Raw genomic sequence first — 18,911 nt, forward strand, 5'->3', positions numbered from 1 at the left:
TTTTTTTTTTTTTTTTTTTTTTTTCCTTTTTGGCCGCACTGCAGGATGTGGAACTTCCCGGACCAGGGATTAAACCCCTACCCCTGCAGTGGAAGCGCAGAGTCTTAGCCACTGGCCACCAGGGAAGTCCATCCTCATCTTTAGAAGGGTGATTAATTGTCCCTGATTTGAGATGTTTGTAAAGCTCTACGACAGCACCTAGAACTCCGAGTGTGTAAGGAGGTTGTGGGAAATACAAGAGGAAACAGGCAGAGAGCCACGTATCTGAGTTTTTTTTCAGGAGATGGTGATGTAAGAGGGAGTTCTGCAGGATTTTGAGCATGCGGGACATTTACAGCATTGGGCATAAGAGTATTCCAGTTTCTGCCTGAACCGGAAAAGAGTCTCTCTGCTAGCATCCCCGCCCTAGCGCACCTTAAATTTCTGATCAGGGAGAGTGCGAGGTTATTCCTGGCGCCTGGACAGTACCTATCTTAGGTATTCAATAACTGTTTAATGAAGAATGGAGTTGGAGTGATAGCAAGAGTTTGGCGTGGAGAAACGAGAACAGTCCGCGCGAGCCGCCGCAACTCTAGGGCCCGGGGATTTTCACGTCGCTATAGCAACGCCTCCCACTTCACGCGCACCCAGGGGAACTACAAGTCCCGTAAGCGTCCGCGGCTTCCCCCTCTCCCGGGGAGGAGGGGCACAGGGGAGCGCCGAACCGGCTTTACCTCTTTCCTGCAGCGTGATTGGCCCGCGGCTCTGGGGGGCGGCCAATGAGTGCTCTCGGAGAGAGCAGGGAGGCCAATATGGCTTCCCGCACCTGGTGACGGTTGAAGAAACTGTGTTAAGTCTCATGGAGAAGCCCCGGGGCGTCGAGGTGAGAGGGAGAGGACTTCTCGTGACTGGGAAAGGGAACCCCGAGAGCCCCGCTCGGTGGGCCCTTCTTTAGGCCTTTGAGCGACGCCTGGAGGGTGGAGGGTGGAAGGATGGATAAACAGGTAGTTAGGCTGAGCAGGGCCGGAGGCGATTGGCGTTTCTTTTTGCTCCGGTTCTGCTGGGGCCGAGTAGTTGAGGGAGGAACAGCCTCCCTGGCCTGGGGAAGGGGAATCGGGTTCAGGATCTGAGAGCTCCTGAATCTTCCTTCTCCTCCTTGTCTCATGGTAGTGTTCTTTAGGGACTATGAGGCCTGTCACATCCTGGTGGGAAGTAAGGGATGATTAAAGTTTAATAAACTCTCCGTGTCCGGAGCGTTCACGTGCGTTATCTCCCAATATACTCAACCGCCCAGTGTCTCGTTTTCGTGGTTCAGGTAGCTGAGGCTTGGAGGGGTGGTGCGACTCCCCAGGAGGGTCACAGGGCTGTAAAGTGAAGGAGATGGGCACTAAGTCCGTCAAGTTCCAAAACTCTACCAGGTTTGCTTTTTCCACTCTACCACCACCTATAACCCACGCATCCTTTAATAATTTGGCTTCTGGTCACCTTATATTTGAATTTCCTTTCTAGCACATTTGCATGTGTAGTTGTAAATATAAAGTGGAATCGCTCAAAAACTCTATAAGGGTAAAGGAAAATAATCATACAGTGGAGAGTAAGAATGACAGCTCGCAGTTTTAGAGCTGTCACTAACTGCTGGAAATGGAACTAGGCTTTGCATGTCATAGCAGCATTCACAGCAGTCCTCTAAAGAGGGCTTGTTATTATCTCCATTGTACTGATGGAGAAACCAGGAGCAGTAAGGTTAAATATCTTGCACAAAATCACACAGGTAATAAGTGGAAGATCCTGGATTCAAACTCAGGCGTACCTGGTTTGAGAGCCCATGCTTTTAACCAGTAATAATCGCCAACATTTATTGAGCACATGCTGTGTGCAGGTCACTGTTCTGAGTGCCTTGCCCGTATTAACCCTTACTCCTCCCCCAAAGCCTATGAAATAGGTGGAATTGTCCTCATTTACAGGTGCGGAAATTGAGGCATTGAGATTGACCTGCTGCAGGTCATACGGTAGGGATGGTAGTAACTAGTAAGCAGTAGGGATGGTATTGGAGCCCTGGCCTAGAGCCCAAATTCTTCACACCTTTTCTACAACATGCCAGGTAGATTTATATACAGTATCTCATTTACATTCCACATCCTGGAGCCAAATATTTTTCTTGTTTTATAGATGAGAAAATTGAGACCCAGAGAGGTTAAATGACCTGCCCAAGGACCCACAGCTAGTTAGGATCAGAGCTGAGTCCAAAGCTATTGTATATACCACAGTGCTATAGCTAGCATGTCATTTGCCTCCGAAATCCTCTTTAGGGCAGTCTGGGCCCCAAATTAACTTTTGTCTGACTTAAGTTGTTTTTGAGTTGAAATTACTTTGGTGTACATATGCTGAAGGGGGAAGAATGAGTTTCTAAAATACATCTTCCCCAGAAAGTCTTCATGAGGCACTTTGCTTAGGATATTTTCACATCAGTGTATTCTGTTTGAATTATGGTAAAATGTCATCACTTATAAATTCCACAGAGGGACCTTGGTGAATTCCTAATACATGTTTTCTGTCTTGCTAAGGTATTCTTATTCTTTTTTTTTTTTTTTTTTTTTGGCTTCATTGGGTCTTCACTGCTGCGCGCTGGCTTTCTCTAGTTGCGGCGAGCGGGAGCTACTCTTTGTTGTGGTGCCCAGTCTTCTCATTGTGGTGGCTTCTCTTGTTGTGGAGCATGGGCTCTAGGCGCAAGGGCTTCAGTAGTTGTGGCGCGTGGGTTCAGTAGTTGTGGCTTGCAGGCTGTAGAGCGCAGGCTCAGTAGTTGTGGTGCACGGGGTTAGTTGCTCTGCGGCATGTGGGATCTTCCTGGACTAGGGCTCGAACCCATGTCCCCTTCATTGGCAGGCGGATTCTTAACCACTGCGCTGCCAGGGAAGCCCCTTAGGTATTCTTCTGATTTGCAGTTGAGAAATGTATAAACAAGAGTAATGATCCTGGTGTTTGCAAAAGGGGTATTTGATTCTGCCTGCCACTTGGCCCAAAAGTGTTGACTTGACCAAGAACTGGAAAGGGAGTTGACAGCAGATCTGCAGCTTCCCTTCCCATACACTAAGCCAACCATAATTCCTTCTGCCTACTTTTGTGTCACTAGGAGACTTCAGAACCAATGGAGGAGGAAGAGGAAGACGATGATTTGGAGCTCTTTGGTGGCTACGACAGTTTCCGGAGTTATAACAGCAGTGTGGGCAGTGAGAGCAGCTCCTATCTCGAGGAGTCAAGTGAAGCAGAAAATGAGGATCGGGAAGCGGGGGAGCTGCCCACCTCCCCCTTGCATTTGCTTAGCCCTGGGACTCCCCGCTCCTTGGATGGCAGTGGTTCTGAGCCAGGTGCCTTCAAAGTGTCCCCTGAAGAGGGGGAGGTTTCAGAGGCTGTGGAGGAAGAGGGGGATATAGGCCAGGTGGGCAGAGCTGTCCAGGTGTGAAGGGCTCTTTGATCTGATGTCTAAGGGGTCAGATGTCTAAGGCCCTGGGAGAGAGCAGAGGCACCCCAAGTATCCCCAAGGGTCATTTCCTCTGCTGCAGTCTGATTTCAAATTGTGATTTCATTCTTTCTTATAATTAATATTTATTCAGCACATATTAGATGCCAGTCATTAACATGGTGCTTCTTTTGCGTTTGTCCTGTTCTCTACATATTGAGAATATAGGACACCTAAAGTCATCTGGTTACTATCTGGGAAGGGACAAGAAATAGCTTGTGGGTTGCAAGTGAGAGGGGGGAAAATACAGAATAAAGTGACCTCCGGGTTAGAGGGTTAGGGTAGGGGTAGGCAGATGAGAATTCCTCTGAATCATCTGGAAGCCAGTTGGCTTCAGAGATGTGATGCTTACACAGCTCCTGGACCCCTGTGTCAGGGCCTCCAGTGTGGGGACTGCCTGTGAAAATGGGGAGGCTAGATGGTCTGTGATGACATTTCTGTCCCCTGGTCCCTTTACTCTTTAGAACAGGAGAATCTAATACTCTTTGCCACTTGTTTCCTTTCCATTCATCCTGTCTTCTCTTCCTTTCTCCCCTTTCTTTTATCTTTCTCCCTTCTATCTTCTTCCAGCCATTCTCTTAGAATCTTAGAACTTTAGAACTGGAACGAGCTATTAGAGACCATCCAGCCCAGGGGTGCTATCACCTGGCTGCACATTAGGATCACCTGGGGAGCTTTTAACGAACCACAGATGCCTGTGTCCCACCACAGACCAGTTAATTAGAATCAGGCTTGGGCATTTTTAAACGCTCCTCAAGTGACTGATGTGATATCAGGGATGAAACATTGATCTAGTTCAGTCTCTTTATAGATGAGAAAAAAATAGGCCCACAGAAGTTAAATGATATGGGTACGTTTTTTTCTTCTCATTTTCCTCTTTGCAAACTTTCCAGCACTCACCTGCTTCCCCAGTCATCCGCGTGGATTTTCCTTAGCCCCACCGTTGACACATACAGCCAAGGGGTGCTGAGGAGCTTCAGGGGTACACGCCAAAACCGCCTCCTTCTATTCCAGTTCTGTCAGCCTTAGGGGGCCTGGGACTCATCTGATGAATGCAGTGCCCCAGGTTTTGAAGGGCCCATCATTTTGTTTGATTTGGGGTGATGATCAAGGGAGTCATGTGCTAAGTTCTCTTCCCAGCTGTCTGTGAGATGTGTGGTATCGTGGGTACAAGGGAAGCCTTCTTCTCCAAGACCAAGAGATTCTGCAGCGTCTCCTGTTCTAGGAGCTACTCCTCCAACTCCAAGAAAGCCAGTATCTTGGCTAGATTACAGGTGAGAGGCCATCAATTGGAAGACCCTTCCTGGGGCCCTGGGTGCTGAGACAGGAACAGTCAGCAGACTGGCCTTGTGTTTTCACAGCACCGGTTCTCAAACTTGACTGCCCGTTGGGGTCACCTGCAAACCTTAAAAAATATTGATGCTTGGGTCTTACTCCCAAAGATTCTGATTTAATTGGGGCCGAGTGTAGCCTGGACACAGGGCCTTTAACGAGCTCCCCAGGTGATTGTCCTGTGAAGCCTGATGTTTATGGGGGTCGCAGTGCCAGCTCTTCTGCTTAGTGCCTCATACACTTTGTCTCTCGCTTTGTGAGATAGTTACTGTTATTTCCCTCATTTTGCAGATTTTAGTCAAGGCATAGAAAAGTCCTTCTCAGTGAGCTAATAATGGTATTGTTTATAACTATAGTTTGGGGATACTTGCTATGGGCTTGGCACTCTCAGTCCAACCAGTGACCCCTAAAAAATGAATTTTTAAAGATTCCAATTTTAAAGGCTCAAAAATTTTTACTAACTTACTCAGAGGTACACAAATAAAATTGAAGAGCCAGGGTTTGGCCCCAGGTCTGTGTGGAATTTAAACCCAAATTTAAAAAAAAAATTTTGGCCACGCCTCACAGCTTGCAAGATCTCAGTTCCCCGACCAGAGACTGAACCAGTGAAAGCGCCAAATCCTAACCACTAGACTGCCAGGGAACTCCCTCAACCCACATTTCTATTTCACTGATCTCTTTAATAAATTCTCTGGGCCTTTCTGATCAGTACTTAAGTTACAAATTACAGACCAGATCAGTGGCCTTTCACTTTGGGGGAGGATGCCTTTGAGCACCCGACAAGCTATGGACTCTCTCTAGAACATTCATGTATGTTCTAGAGAGAGTCCATGGTTCAGTTCACAAGCCCTTTGAAGCCCATTCTCTGCCATAAATTTGTAGGAGCACCAAAGGAAGGAGATGGCTGAGAGTTGACGACACCAAGAAGAGGTTCCTGGCAGAAGCGGGGCTTAAAAGATAGAAAATGTGCCCCTCCCTGCCTGTGGCTCTGCCAATCCCCCGCCCCTCTCCAGCTGAACAATAGCTAAGTGCTTACTGAGTGTGGGCACAATACGGCAACCCCCCTCCTTGCAACTCCCCTCTGAGCTAAGCATTATCATTGTTATCATCTTGATTTACAAATGAAGAAACTAAGTGCCAAAGAGGTTAACTGGACCCGATGCCTGATTTAAACCTGTCCAAATCCAGAGCCTTGTTCTTAGCCTTTAGGCTATACACTGTCTCCTCCCTCCAGGGAAAACCACCTACCAAGAAGGCCAAAGTCCTGCACAAAGCTGCCTGGTCTGCCAAAATTGGAGCCTTCCTCCATTCCCAAGGGACAGGACAACTCGCAGATGGGACACCAACAGGGCAGGACGGTAAGACTGCAGGGACTGGTGCTCAGGAAGCAGGTTGGGTGCAGTGCCAGGACTGGGGTGGCCCCCCAAGGAGCGAGGATTGGAAAAGGTGGCCAGCTAGAAAGTGCCGGCCCAGGCTTGCTTTGGATTGTATCTTCCTCACCTGGTAATTGTGAAATTACCCCCAGAAGATCCCTCAATCACTCTTAAATTGCCAGGACCCCTACTCTTGATAATTTAAAAGCCGAGGATTAGCTTCTTTTGTTTTGCATTGCCTTTAGCTCTCTGGCTTCTGTTTCCCTGGGGCAGTGGAGACCCAGATCTTGTTTGAAGAAGGGTGATGGGATAAGGGAGGAACCTTTCTCTCTTTCTGAGCTCGCCGTAGCTATTTCTGAGCAAATGTAGGCATGAAGCGACTGCGATACATGGTCTGAGTTTCTGACCGATATTGAGCTCCCAGCCTCAAGGGTCGGAGGGGCCTAGGTGTGTGCACCTCCCACCCATTTAGATTGGCTGTGGCCAATGAGAGGTTGGGGGCGGTCTGAGGAATTTAAGCCCAAGGGTCTTTGAATTTCCGTCTTTCTCTGGGGAAGGAAGACGAGACATTTTCCTCTGAGTGTTTCCTCTACTCCTGAGACTCTGGCAGCCTTTGGATAAGGCCCTCCGCCGTCCTGATGGCCGCTGCTGGGGCAGGTATGGGGTGGGGAAGGGACCTGCTGCCCCTGCCCCTCAGGCCCGGGGTCCTGGAATGGCTGCTGCCGGAGCGCCCAGCTTCGACCCTTTAACCCTCTCCCTCTTTGCCCCGCAGCGCTGGTCTTGGGTTTCGACTGGGGCAAGTTCCTGAAGGATCACAGTTACAAGGCTGCTCCTGTCAGCTGCTTTAAACACGTGAGTGCCCTGGGGATGAGGGGAGGGAGGGCAGGGGTCCTGAGTGCTGCCACCGTCTCACCCACCTGCCTCACAGCGTCAGCACCGGGAGAGAACAGGGTGAGGTCTGGGTGCTCGAAGCCCAGCTTTGCCCCTCCCTCCAGCTTACCTTTCTGTCCACTTCTTTTTCAGAAAGTCCTCCCACAGACCCTCAATGAGAGCTTCTAGCCCCTCTGAGGTTCCCCACTTCGCTTATTTACATAATGGCACTTTGTGCTTTGATATCCAAAAGCAAACTTTGAGAATCTCTTTCTCCTTTTCTCCCATTTTTAGTGCTTTCCCGTTGAAAGCTTGGTGCTGTGAACTGCCCTGGGCCCCTTGGTTCCCGGGAGGCCAATGTGGATGCCTCCTGGAGCCCCTTCTGCTAAAGGCTCCCCGACTCCCTGTCACTGAGAAACAGCAAAGGCTGAGACCTGGAGGGCTGGGCTTGGAGCGGAAGAACTTAGCAGGCAGGCCTGAGCGGTGGTCTCCTGCAGGTGCAGAGAGAAACCGAGGGAGCGCTCTTGTCTTTCAAGCCAATTTCCTAAACCCAGGAAATCCGGGAGGAGGCCTCTTTAAACCCACTTCCTAGCCTCTAATTTCTGAGCTGCTACTGAACTCTGGGGAGGGCGCTGATCAGGGAAAGGTTGGCCCTCCATGCAGCTTAACTCCTCCTCTCCTGTCTGGTTGCTAGTGAAGGTGCGCGTCTTTCCCAGTTGGGGGAGCTCTTTGTTGCCCTGAATTCTCCAGCAGTTCAGGCATTTCATTGCGGGGAGTTGCATCATACTTGCACTAATATATCTGCCTCGATATGCTCTGTAAAAAGCCCACCTGAACGTGCCTGAGCAGTATAACTGCTTCTGGGTTCTGTGATGAACCCAATCCCTCCGGCCAGGGAGATGGAATGGGATACACTGATGGGCTGAAACCAGGGCTGAGAAGGAAAAAAGGAGAATCTCCCCAAAGGAGACCCAAAGTGCCACTGGCAGCAAAGTAAGGATTAGACACTGGGGAGGCAGCCGCAAGCAGTCCAGTGCTGTCGGGGGCGTGTTACCAGGAGGAGGAGAGGTGGAGAAAGGACGGGCCAGAGCAGCGGGGGGCAGCCGGCTCTGTGACAGCCAGCCTGGCGACAGCTGCGATACCAGGGGTCGTGCTCCTAACGGCCCAGGTTGAGTGACGACTGAAAGGGGTGCTACTTGTGCTGGGAATGGCGCCTGGCACGTGGTGAGGGGGAGGAACTGCTAGGTGGCGTGACTGTCACGCAGGCTGGCACAGCCATGGTGTGCCCGAGAGGGTAACAGCCAGCAGCGGCCCTGTAGAGCTGAGCACCCAGGACTGTCTGACTCTGGGTCTCTGCCCAGTCCCACCCCCACGTCTTGCCCGTCTCTTCATCCCTGGTCCCCGGCCTGGCCTTCCACACAGGGAGTGAGAGGCGGCGCTGAGGGGCGGAGGAGGAAGGACGCAGACTCTCGCGAGGCCCCTCAGCCAGCCGCTCTCCTCTGCCAGCCCCAGTGGCTCACTGTCCCCCTTACAGGTCCCACTCTATGACCAGTGGGAGGATGTGATGAAGGGGATGAAGGTGGAGGTGCTCAACAGCGATGCTGTGCTCCCCAGCCGCGTGTACTGGATCGCCTCGGTCATCCAGGCGGCAGGTGGGTGTTCCTCCGGCCGAGGTGGGGTCGGGCTGGGCAGTGGCATCTCCCGATGGACAGGCAGTGGTGGAGCAGAAATCGGCTTCATAAAACAAACACAAAAACCCGCCTGCTGGAGCTTCTGCCTCCCTTCTTGCTGTTCTTCTATCTTGCCTACCTTAGCGGGGACCACAGAGCTTGGCGAGTTTGGAAACTCCCATTTTTTAAGTTCATTCCAGGGTTGATCAGGCTATAGAAAATTCTCCCTACTGTGCTGTACTGCTTTCCGAGTACGTGGCATGGGTTTCTTTTTACTCTGGCTGTTGTGGAAGGAGTTCTTGAAATAGGCAGCAAAAGTCCTGTTTAGGCTGGAGAAGAGCGAAGGCCTAAGAGCACACCTCTCCCTCCTTCTTCTCAGGGTACCGGGTGCTGCTCCGGTATGAAGGCTTCGAAAATGACGCCAGCCACGACTTCTGGTGCAACCTGGGGACTGTGGATGTCCACCCCATCGGCTGGTGTGCCATCAACAGCAAGATCCTGGTGCCCCCGCGGAGTGAGTTGACGAGAACGTATCCTGTCCTGGTTCCTGCGGGGCCCTTGGGAGCAGTTAGACCAGAACAGAGCCCACCTGCCTCCTTGCTTCCTGTCCTGCCTTGTCCCAGAGGCCCCCTGGCAGGTCCGAGTTGGGGGAGTCCGGTTTTATAAGATGGTGATTGCTGGCCTGGAAAGGCAGAAATAAGTTATTTAGGCCCCTCTGCTGCTCTCTGGGGCAGCTCTGGTGCCCCACCAGTGGAGTGTTGTCAGTCTGTACTCAGGGCTCTGCTCTGTCTCTGCAGCCATCCATGCCAAGTTCACCGATTGGAAGGGCTACCTCATGAAACGGTTGGTGGGCTCCAGGACGCTTCCCGTGGACTTCCATATCAAGGTCTGGCAGTGAGCCCTGTGGGTCTCCTAACTGATCTCCTTTCTGCCCCTCTCCCGTTTGATCTGTCCTTTGTGCTATTCACTGGAGTATTTTTTCTAAGACTCCCTTGCTTAGCAATCTTAGCGGCTCCAGATTTCCGAAGGATGGATGGTGGGTGTCGTCTGCCTTCCCGGCCTAGCAGCCTCCTCCCTGCTCAGACTCTGGTCCAGCCGCGTCGATCATGTTGCTTTGTCTGCCATTTCTTCTTCTAGATCCTTACCTTTGCTCATAGCATTTTCAGGAGCGTTCATTCAATAGATTTTATTAAGTACTTGTTGTATACAAGGCACTGGAAATATGGAGAATGTGGACCCTGCCATCTGGGACTGTCCAGTCTGGCAGAGGAAATGAAGTCACACCCATGAAAAGTTATAAAATAGCCTTGATTTTGAACCAGAGATGTGCCTCAGAATCATCTGTGTGGCATTTCATTTTAATTTTTAAAAATTATTTAGTTCTTTAACATAAAAAATCATACACATGGTAAAAATTCAAAGGGATCACAAGGATATGCAGTGAAGACTTAGTCTCTTCCCCCTTTGTATGCCAGGCCTGCTGTTGTGCGGCTTGCTCACATAGGTGCCTGGGCCACATCTAGGGTCTCTGGGGCCCCTGACCCGGATGCCCACACGTGTTGTTCTCATGTTGCTTGGGTAAGCATCAGAGCAGTGAGCCAGGGGGATGCAGGGCAGGTACCACCGTGACATGTGGCTGAACTGGTCTTGTGGCCTCAGGACGAGCAGGTATTGAGGGAGGCTTTGTGGAGAAGACGGCATTTGAATTCTACCTTGATGGGTAGGATGTGGGCGGGCATGGAAGCCAGCAGTGGAAAATCAGATGGGAGGGTAGTTGGGGCCATCTCACCCAAGGCCCCGGATGCCTGGTGAGAACATTGGCGCTGTGGGCCTTAGCTGGTCTTCAATGAGTAATGGTTCCAAGCACCTCAAAAACAGTTTTTCCCTTATTTGAACGTACTGGGTAGTACTCATTTGCTATTCATCTCTCTATATTTTGTTAACTGTCATAGTCTTTTCCACAAAACTGCAAGCTTTTTCTCCTATATTTCCCATAGTACCTTGCACAGTGGACAGGGTTGGCGACTGAAGATGAGCTGGCCCTAGTGTTAGGATGAGGCAGATGGCTGTGTGCAGGCCACCACGAGTGTCAAGGTGGCCTCATCTCTGCTTAAATTAAAAAGAGCTTGATTCTGGGTGGCAGAGCAGGGCTCTGCGTGAACAGTCAGCAAGCACACACTAGGTGTCACGTGCCCAGTCCCTGCAGGGCATGCGTACAAAAGCAGCTGCCTCTGAAGATTGGGGGGTGGAGAGGATAGAAGGGGTGGGTCTGTGGAGGGAGCTCAAATCCAAATCCAATCCCTATATGGTAATCCAATTCCGCAGTATGGTAAGTGCTTCGTAAATGTTTCGACTGAATGCCCATCAGCCAAGGTCAGGTGTGTGTGTGTGTGTATGTGTGTGTGTACGTTGTCGAGAAAAAACATCAACTGAACACTACCTCCGTTCCTAGTCTGTGCTTGGAGCTGAGAATGTACAATAGAAATGACTCAAACCTAGCTTCTGCCTTTATAGACCTTGAGTTCCAGTGCGTGACCTTAAACAAACGAGGGCAATAAAGCGTTGTCAGGTCGTGGGCTGCACCGGTGGGCACAGAGGAAAGGAGCTTGTCAGGAAAGGCCAGCGGCGGGGAGGCGGCCCAGAGGGACCCCAGCCCAGGCCTCACCCTGTGTCTCTCCCTCTGCTTAATGGGCCTGGTATATTCCAGCCCTTGAGCTGAGGGTGAAGGATCTGTGTCCTGGTGGCTGCTTTGTGACCCTTGAGCCGCTCCCCCTCCTGGTGGGATTTGGAATAGCACTGCTCAGCCCCCATCACGTGGAGACTGGGATGCTTCTCCCTGAGCCCGCAGTGCCCTGGTGCTGGAAAAGCCCTACAGAGCTTACGTAACCATCCTCTACCCCCGGCAGGACAGCACCAAAGTCACAGCAGACAAAGAGTCTCCTCACCCAGGCCTTACCACCAGGGCTCTAGAGCAGCTTGTGGACATCTTGGTCACTGTCCTTTGCTGCGTCAGAAGGGCAGGCGTCACTACTGAGGTGCTATGAGAGCCGTTCAGAGCTGCAGCCCAGAGGGGCTGGAGCTGAAATTAGATGTATCGAGGCAAGGGGCACTCAGTTCCCTAAACGCGAGGCTTGTGTGTGCCATCAGTAGGGGCCAGAAGGTAGAGGGGAGTGGGGTACCCGTGTGATCAGAGTGCAGATCCCTGAAAGAGCACAAAGCTGGACACCACAGCCAGATTTGCGGCCCAGCTCTGGCACTAACGAGCCCGTGTGACTCTGGGTAAGTCACGTGACCACTCTGGGGCACCTGTTTCCTTAGTCTGAAAAGCGATCTGTAATTCCCATCATAATGACTTACTGGCATTTTGGTGCACACGTTGTAAAAATCATGTCATCAGTATCACCCTAGGGACTTGGGAGCCAGGGTTGAACCTGGCGGGACAGGTGGGCTCATCTCCCTGCTTCCTGGCACAGTGTTTGCGGGGCTTCCCCTCCACCTTCCCCATCCTCTGGTTACTCTTAAGGGATAGAACTGCAAGGTGGGTTGGAGGGTCCACATGACCCCAGCAGGCCTGTGTTCTGATGTCATTGCAGATGGTGGAGAGCATGAAGTACCCCTTTCGTCAGGGCATGCGGCTGGAGGTGGTGGACAAGTCCCAGGTGTCACGGACCCGCATGGCCGTGGTGGACACGGTAATCGGGGGTCGCCTGCGGCTCCTCTACGAGGATGGCGACAGCGATGATGACTTCTGGTGCCACATGTGGAGCCCCCTGATCCACCCAGTGGGTTGGTCCAGGCGTGTAGGCCATGGCATCAAGCTGTCAGGTTAGCAGAAGTCCCTGGCCAGCGTGGGCCTGGGGGGGCACATCTCTACACCCCACAACCATGCTGCACGGTAGAGGCGATCATCTCTACCCTGTGGATGGCAGGACTTGACCAAGTATCCCAAGAGGTTGAGTGCCTTGACCGAGGATACTCAGGTTGAAGTGTTAAAAATTGGTTTGGAACTAGAGGCTACAGGCCACATCCTTTCCATGTGATGTGGGAAGAGTCTGGGTCCTAAGGGCTGAATAGTTCCTACAGAGAGCTTCTGGTCTAGGGGGCACATTTCTGGGGGAGGCGTGGAGATGGCCCTGTTAGCAGCTTCAACTTCCTTTTCTCCCTTCCTCCCTCTGCCATTTCCCTAAAAGAGAGGCGCAGCGACATGGCCCACCATCCCACTTTCCGGAAGATCTACTGTGATGCTGTTCCTTATCTGTTCAAGAAGGTGAGGCACAGCCCTTGGGCACTGTCCCCTTGGCCACAGGTCCACTCCAGGCCTGTGGACCCCAGCTCTTCCCTGGGATGTCCCTTTCCCTCCCCGCTTCCTTCCCAGGCCGATGGCAGATGAGGCCTGCTTTCCCATCTTCCCCTGGGCCAGCCCGGAGATTCCCCAAGTGCCCCGTTCCTTTAAGGTTCGAGCTGTCTACACGGAAGGCGGTTGGTTTGAGGAAGGGATGAAACTGGAAGCCATTGACCCCCTGAATCTGGGCAACATCTGCGTGGCAACCATCTGCAAGGTGAGCCTGGGGGAGCCCTCCAGCCTCCAGTATGGCTTTCTGCAGGCATGGAGGTGGCAGAGCTTCCCAGTTCTGGCTGTTCCTGGGCTACCTGCTTTCGTGTCAGGGTCAGAATCTGCTTTTGTGTCAGGGTCAGAGGTGCGGTGGACAGGTGCTTACTGAACACCTGGCCTGAGCCTGTCCTGGGTCAGGTGTAGGCCTTCCTGCTGCCACATGCCATCTCCTTTGAGTGCTGGCCTAGCCAAGCCATAGCCAGGCTGACTTCACTGAAAACCTCTGTTATTGCTGTAGCCTGAAGAGCAAACAGCCACCCTTTGGCACTCCAGGGGGTTATGCTGATTTATCCATCCGGCAGATCTCCAGGCTGGGCCCATGTGTTCACTGAGAACACACTGACAAGAAGACAGATGCAGTTCCTGCTGGCACAGCATTTGCTATCTAGTGAGGAGGCTAAATGATCTCACGAGTGTGGATTACACCAGTGCTGAGTGCTCTGAAGCAGCTCGGGGAAGGCTGAGAACCGGCTCTGGTCGGATCCATCCACCTTGCATCCCCATCGTATCACCTCACCCTGGGATGGGGGTGCAGTTCAGGATACCATATTCTGTCTGCCCTCCTCCCCTCCACCTGCTAGGTCCTCCTGGATGGCTACCTGATGATCTGTGTGGACGGGGGGCCCTCCACAGATGGCTCAGACTGGTTCTGTTACCATGCCTCTTCCCACGCCATCTTCCCAGCCACCTTCTGCCAGAAGAATGACATTGAGCTCACACCCCCAAAAGGCAAGACTAGCCTTACAGTTGGAAGGAGCAGGGTGAGGCCACTGGCCCAAGTTCCTGGCCAAGCCAGACCCCTGGAGTTTGAAGTCTGTGAGTGGATTGGAGAGGTGACAGAGCTACCCAGGGTCACCCACTAGCCCTTACTCTGGGCTGGCTCGGCCCCATGGCCGGTATGTAGCTCGGTGAGCAGAGCTCCCACTTGTCCCTTTGGTCAGTGAACAACTTGTGCAACAGGACCATGGTCCTAGAGCAGGTACCAGCCTGGGGAGGAGGGAAGAAGGCTGCTGGGGAGACTCCGGGGGGGTCCTGACCGAGCTGCAGGCGCCCCTTTGGCGCTGGGAGACCGTCCGGAACTCCCTCCCGCTTCCCTTCCCCCCTCCTCATCTACACTTGCCACTCCTGCAGGGTATGAGGCTCACACTTTCAACTGGGAGACCTACTTGGAGAAGACCAAGGCGAAAGCAGCTCCATCAAGACTCTTTAACATGGTGAGGAGACCAACCCTGCCCACTGCCAGCGGTGGCAATCCCAACCCCTTCTCTTTTCTTGAGTCTTTGCCACTAAGGTCCGCCACTTCAGGGGAGAAGTCCCAAACTCTGACATGGGCGCTGTGCTGAACGGTTCAGCGGTCCCTTTCCCAAAAGGGCCAGTGCCTGGGAACAAAATGCAGTGGGATCACTGGTCAGAGGAACCTCCCCCCGCAGGCACGCTCAGCCCTGCTCCCTCCCCCAGGACTGCCCCAACCATGGTTTCAAGGTGGGCATGAAGCTGGAGGCCGTGGACCTCATGGAGCCCCGGCTCATCTGTGTGGCCACGGTGAAGCGGGTGGTGCACCGCCTCCTCAGCATCCACTTCGATGGCTGGGACAGCGAGTACGACCAGTGGGTGGACTGCGAGTCCCCGGACATCTACCCCGTCGGCTGGTGCGAGCTCACCGGCTACCAGCTGCAGCCGCCCGTCGCCACAGGTCTGGGCTCTCGCGGCCCTACGGGGCTCTCGACTTCCCTTTTCTTCTTCCTTCCTGCCAGCCATGCCCCTGCCCCACGCCCACCTTGTTCTTTGGCACGAGATCGAGAATCTCCTGGACCACTTCTAAGAAAAGAGTGGCCCTTGTCTCCCCTCCCTGCCCTGACTGCTCTGTCTCCCTCTCCCTCTGGCCTGCAGAGCTCCTTCCTTGACCTTGCCCACTCTGTCATATGCGCGTGCCCTTGTGCACCCAGGTAAACTCCCTAGGTCCCTCCGAGAGCCCTGGTGATGAGGGTGGGAAGAAGGGACAGCTGTTGTCCAGTCCCTCTCCGCAGCCCCCTCCCCGTTCTCATTGCCCAGCTCTGGCTTTCCTTCTGGGGGCGTCCCCCGTGTCAGGGAGGCCGGTGAGGGGCGGACAGGCGTCTTGGGGTGTGCCTACAGCCTGTGTCCTCTCAGAACTCTCTCCTCACCTCTTGTCCATACTTTCAACAACAGAGCCCACCACGCCTCTGAAAGCCAAAGAGGCCACAAAGAAGAAAAAGAAACAGTTTGGGAAGAAAAGTAAGTGATGCTCTAAAGCTGCCTGGGGTCAGCTGAGCCTGTGTCCCTGGGAGCGGAGGTGGGGCGTCGCCACCTAAGTCGCGCTCTTCATGGTCCCGCCCTCTCCACCCCTTGCCCCACGGGCCCATCCATCACCCTGTGTCTTCAGGGACCCGGAGCATAAGTCTTCCATCTCTGGCAATGGTCAGGATACCAAGGAAAAGAGACAAGAGACTGTATTTGGGGTGGAGGGAGGCCATGTGTAGAGGCCATGTTTGAAAGTAAGAGGTACGAAAGGAGACGGATGGAAGCTGCTCCCTGAGGCTGTCGTAGTTGCCTCATGACCCCCAGGGAGTGGGAGCAAGGGCGGCCCCCGAGCTTGGGGACCTCTCCACCGACAGGCCGTTCTCAGCAGGCCCCAAGCTGAGCTGCAGGCCAGCGCGGTGAGGTGGGCTCCCTGATGTGGTATCGCGCAGAGAAGAGGATGTCCTGGAGGGGACAAAGAGGAAACAGATGTGGTCCCCAGGCAGGATTAAGATGCTGTGAGGGTGTGGAGGGGACCAAGCGGCAGGACCCTGTGCCGTTCGAAGTGTAGGGCTGGGAATCACACTTTAGACATGAAGAAAGCGAGGATCAGAAAAGGGAAGCTTAACAACCACGGCGGCGAGTGGGGGGAGGTGGGTATTAATCCCTTACTGGAGACAGCCTCTGAGCCTCAGGCACACAGCCCCGAGGGCTGAGGTCAGAGTTTGGGCCTCTGTCCTCCCAAACTGGCACTTTCCCCTCTGCTGCGCTGCCTGACCACTGGGCAAGACCCAGCCTTCGTGCGTCACGTGGATGCATCCCTATCCCGGATTTAATTCTGTGTTTATTCAAAGGAAAAAGAATACCACCAACCAAGACCCGGCCCCTCAGACAGGGGTCCAAGAAGCCCCTGCTGGAGGACGACCTGCAGGCGGCAGAGAAGATCTCGTCGGAGCCCGTTCCTGATGAGAGTAAGGGCCTCCCACGCGGGGTCGAGGTTGGGGGCGGCTCTGGTGCTCAGAGGCCGACCCCCTCCTTCCCCACCTGGGCACAGAAGAGTAGAGTCAAGTTTGAAGGGAAGTTTCTGGGCACCAGGCAACCCTTCTCAGACCACTGGGCCTGGAGGGCTTCCCAGACACCCACCCCCAGCTCTGAATGGAGCCAAGCGTCTCGCATGGCCCTCTCCACCTCCGCCCCCAGCTCATGTGCTTGGCAGGGTGGGCAGCCTGCCCGGCTGGGGTGACGGGACCCTAGGCCTTCTGTGCTGCCTGCCCCCGCAGAGGGGGAAGGGGCTCCCCTTGCCATGTCCTGAGGGCCCGTCCGTAGGAAGCCTGATTTCTTCCCCAGACCCTGAGCCCGCGCCCTTCCCGGAGTTACATGCACACTCTCTTCTCCCTGCCCCCCACCTCTCTTCCTCCTCAGTCATTACCGTGCGGGTAAAGGAAGAGCATCTCGACGTGGCTACGCCTGACAAGGCCGCGAGTCCAGAGCTGCCCGTTCCCATCGAGAACATCAAACAGGAGACAGACGACTGAGACTTCCCCGCTGCCCGCCCGGCCGCCCAGCTGGCAGCCAGCCCAGGGTGCCTCGACTGCCAGCACCCCTCCACCCCACTTGACTCTGGAGACTGAGCCTTTCTGCGTGAATGCCGCCGCCTGGTGCTGTGGGCGCTGGGCAGTGAACGAACACCCAGGGTCTCCCAGACCCGCCCTGTCGCCTCTGCCCTGTCCTGGGCACGGCCAGCGCGACTAGGGCTGCTGAGACCCGCAGACTCCCCTGTGAGCAGCTCCCTCTCCAGCTGGAGTTACCGAAGTTCTTACCAGCCTCCATCCACACCCAGCACGTCCCTCAACTGCCAGGGGTGAGGGGCCGCACACTGGAGGACAAGCTGGTTGGTGGGGGGATGAGCTCAGCGTGCGTGTGTGTGTGTGTGTGTGTGTGTGTGTGTACGAGCACACACATCCCCTGAGAGGGAGGCTGCCACCAGCATTGAACTTAACCTGCTCTGGAGCCCAGCGGGGCTAGGACCTGTCCTTTTCATTCCCCTGTTAACCAGGGACGGGTCTGGCCTTGCCGGAAAGTCACAGGGCCGCGACAGAGTGGGGCGGTCAGCCCTGCTGGCTGAGGTGGCCCTGGAGGAGCTCCTGGAGGAAGGGACACTCTTCCTGGCTCGTTTTCCTCACTGTTCATGTCCTTAACTCCGTAACATGTTTTGAATCCCCTTCTCTCTAGAGTACCTTCTAGAAGTTCATCTAGCATCTGCCCAAATTTCAGCTTTTTTTTTTTCCCAGTTAGTCTCCTTTGAAACTGTCTCCTCCTTCTGATCCATCCTCTCTTCAAGAGACCCTCTTCCTGGAACCTAAGGTGATGGCAGGCGCTGTCCTCAGCCCTTCTTTCCTTCTACGTGTTTGGGTAGAGACAGCACGGCAGGGTGGGTCCCTGTGTCGCCCCTTTACGGGCTGCAGCTGTGCCGGGTGGGAATCCGGCTCCCTGGACCGTCGGGTGCTTGCCAGATGGGGTGCTGACCGTGGGTGTGCTCAGGACCCAGCTGTTGGGTGTCATCCCAGAGATGGGGTGACCAGCCCAAGGGGAGCTGACTTCCTGTCAGTTCAAAGAGAACTTGATCCTTTCTCCCTTTCTAAAGGCCCTCTGCAGGCCCACACAGTATAGAAACCAGGCCCAGAAAGCACCCTCTTGCAGCCTGAATTCCCCAAAACATGACTAGATGTGGAACACAGTGACGACCAAGGACGGGGCAGGTCCCAGGACAGAGGGGCCGTACCTGACCCCACCCCCATCTCACACACACCAGACTTGAGTGGTGACGGGTCAGTCAGTGGCATCAGCCCCCAGGGGAGGAAGGTGGCATGTGTGTGCACTTCAGCTCTGCCTTTGTTGAGGGTAAACTGCGCAGCTGAGAATAGTTCATCATCCCCGATGCCCTTGCCGTTATGGATCCAGTTCTGACTGAAGAGCTTCTAGGACAACAGGACTTGCATGGCATTTTAGCCTTCAGCTGCTTCTTCCTGAATGGAGAAGTGAAGCCTACAGGTGCCGTGAGCACGACAGGCAGAGCTGGAGGGCAAGATTAGCTGCCGGTCCGGCCTGGACTGGCCTCCCATACTTAACTTGCATGAGACAATTGAATCCCTTTCTTGCTGAAGTCCAATTTGTCAGCGTCCTGTTCCTTAAGCGAGAGTGCATTCTGATACGCCACCCAACGGTGTCAGTTACGAAAACTGGGTGAGTTCACACATGAAGAGTGCAGAACAGTGAGTGTCATCTGTCATCTCTGGAGCTCC

The 18,911-nt window shown here is 53.8% G+C and overlaps 1 protein-coding gene across 2 annotated transcripts; it reads left to right on the plus strand.

Moving 5' to 3' along the window:
• The first annotated feature begins 758 nt into the window (after positions 1-758).
• Positions 759-18,772, plus strand: L3MBTL2 (L3MBTL histone methyl-lysine binding protein 2). Of its 2 annotated transcripts, XM_036866764.1 has the most exons (17): positions 759-862; positions 3,110-3,344; positions 4,637-4,770; positions 6,063-6,186; positions 6,974-7,053; positions 8,606-8,723; positions 9,121-9,255; positions 9,539-9,627; positions 12,335-12,566; positions 12,932-13,008; positions 13,196-13,300; positions 13,935-14,082; positions 14,485-14,567; positions 14,812-15,046; positions 15,541-15,606; positions 16,464-16,580; positions 17,032-18,772. In XM_036866764.1, the coding sequence occupies exons 1-17, from the start codon at positions 839-841 to the stop codon at positions 17,142-17,144; spliced, it is 2,115 nt and encodes a 704-aa protein (XP_036722659.1). In that variant the 5' UTR covers positions 759-838; the 3' UTR covers positions 17,145-18,772. The 2 variants fall into 2 exon arrangements, with proteins under 2 accessions (XP_036722659.1, XP_036722660.1); XM_036866765.1 differs by lacking the exons at positions 15,541-15,606; positions 16,464-16,580; positions 17,032-18,772 and adding an exon at positions 15,244-15,295 and having other exon boundaries at positions 839-862.
• Positions 18,773-18,911: the final 139 nt, after the last annotated feature.

The sequence above is a fragment of the Balaenoptera musculus genome, chromosome 10 (genome assembly GCF_009873245.2).
Source record: "Balaenoptera musculus isolate JJ_BM4_2016_0621 chromosome 10, mBalMus1.pri.v3, whole genome shotgun sequence".
Classification (NCBI taxonomy): Eukaryota; Metazoa; Chordata; class Mammalia; order Artiodactyla; family Balaenopteridae; genus Balaenoptera; species Balaenoptera musculus.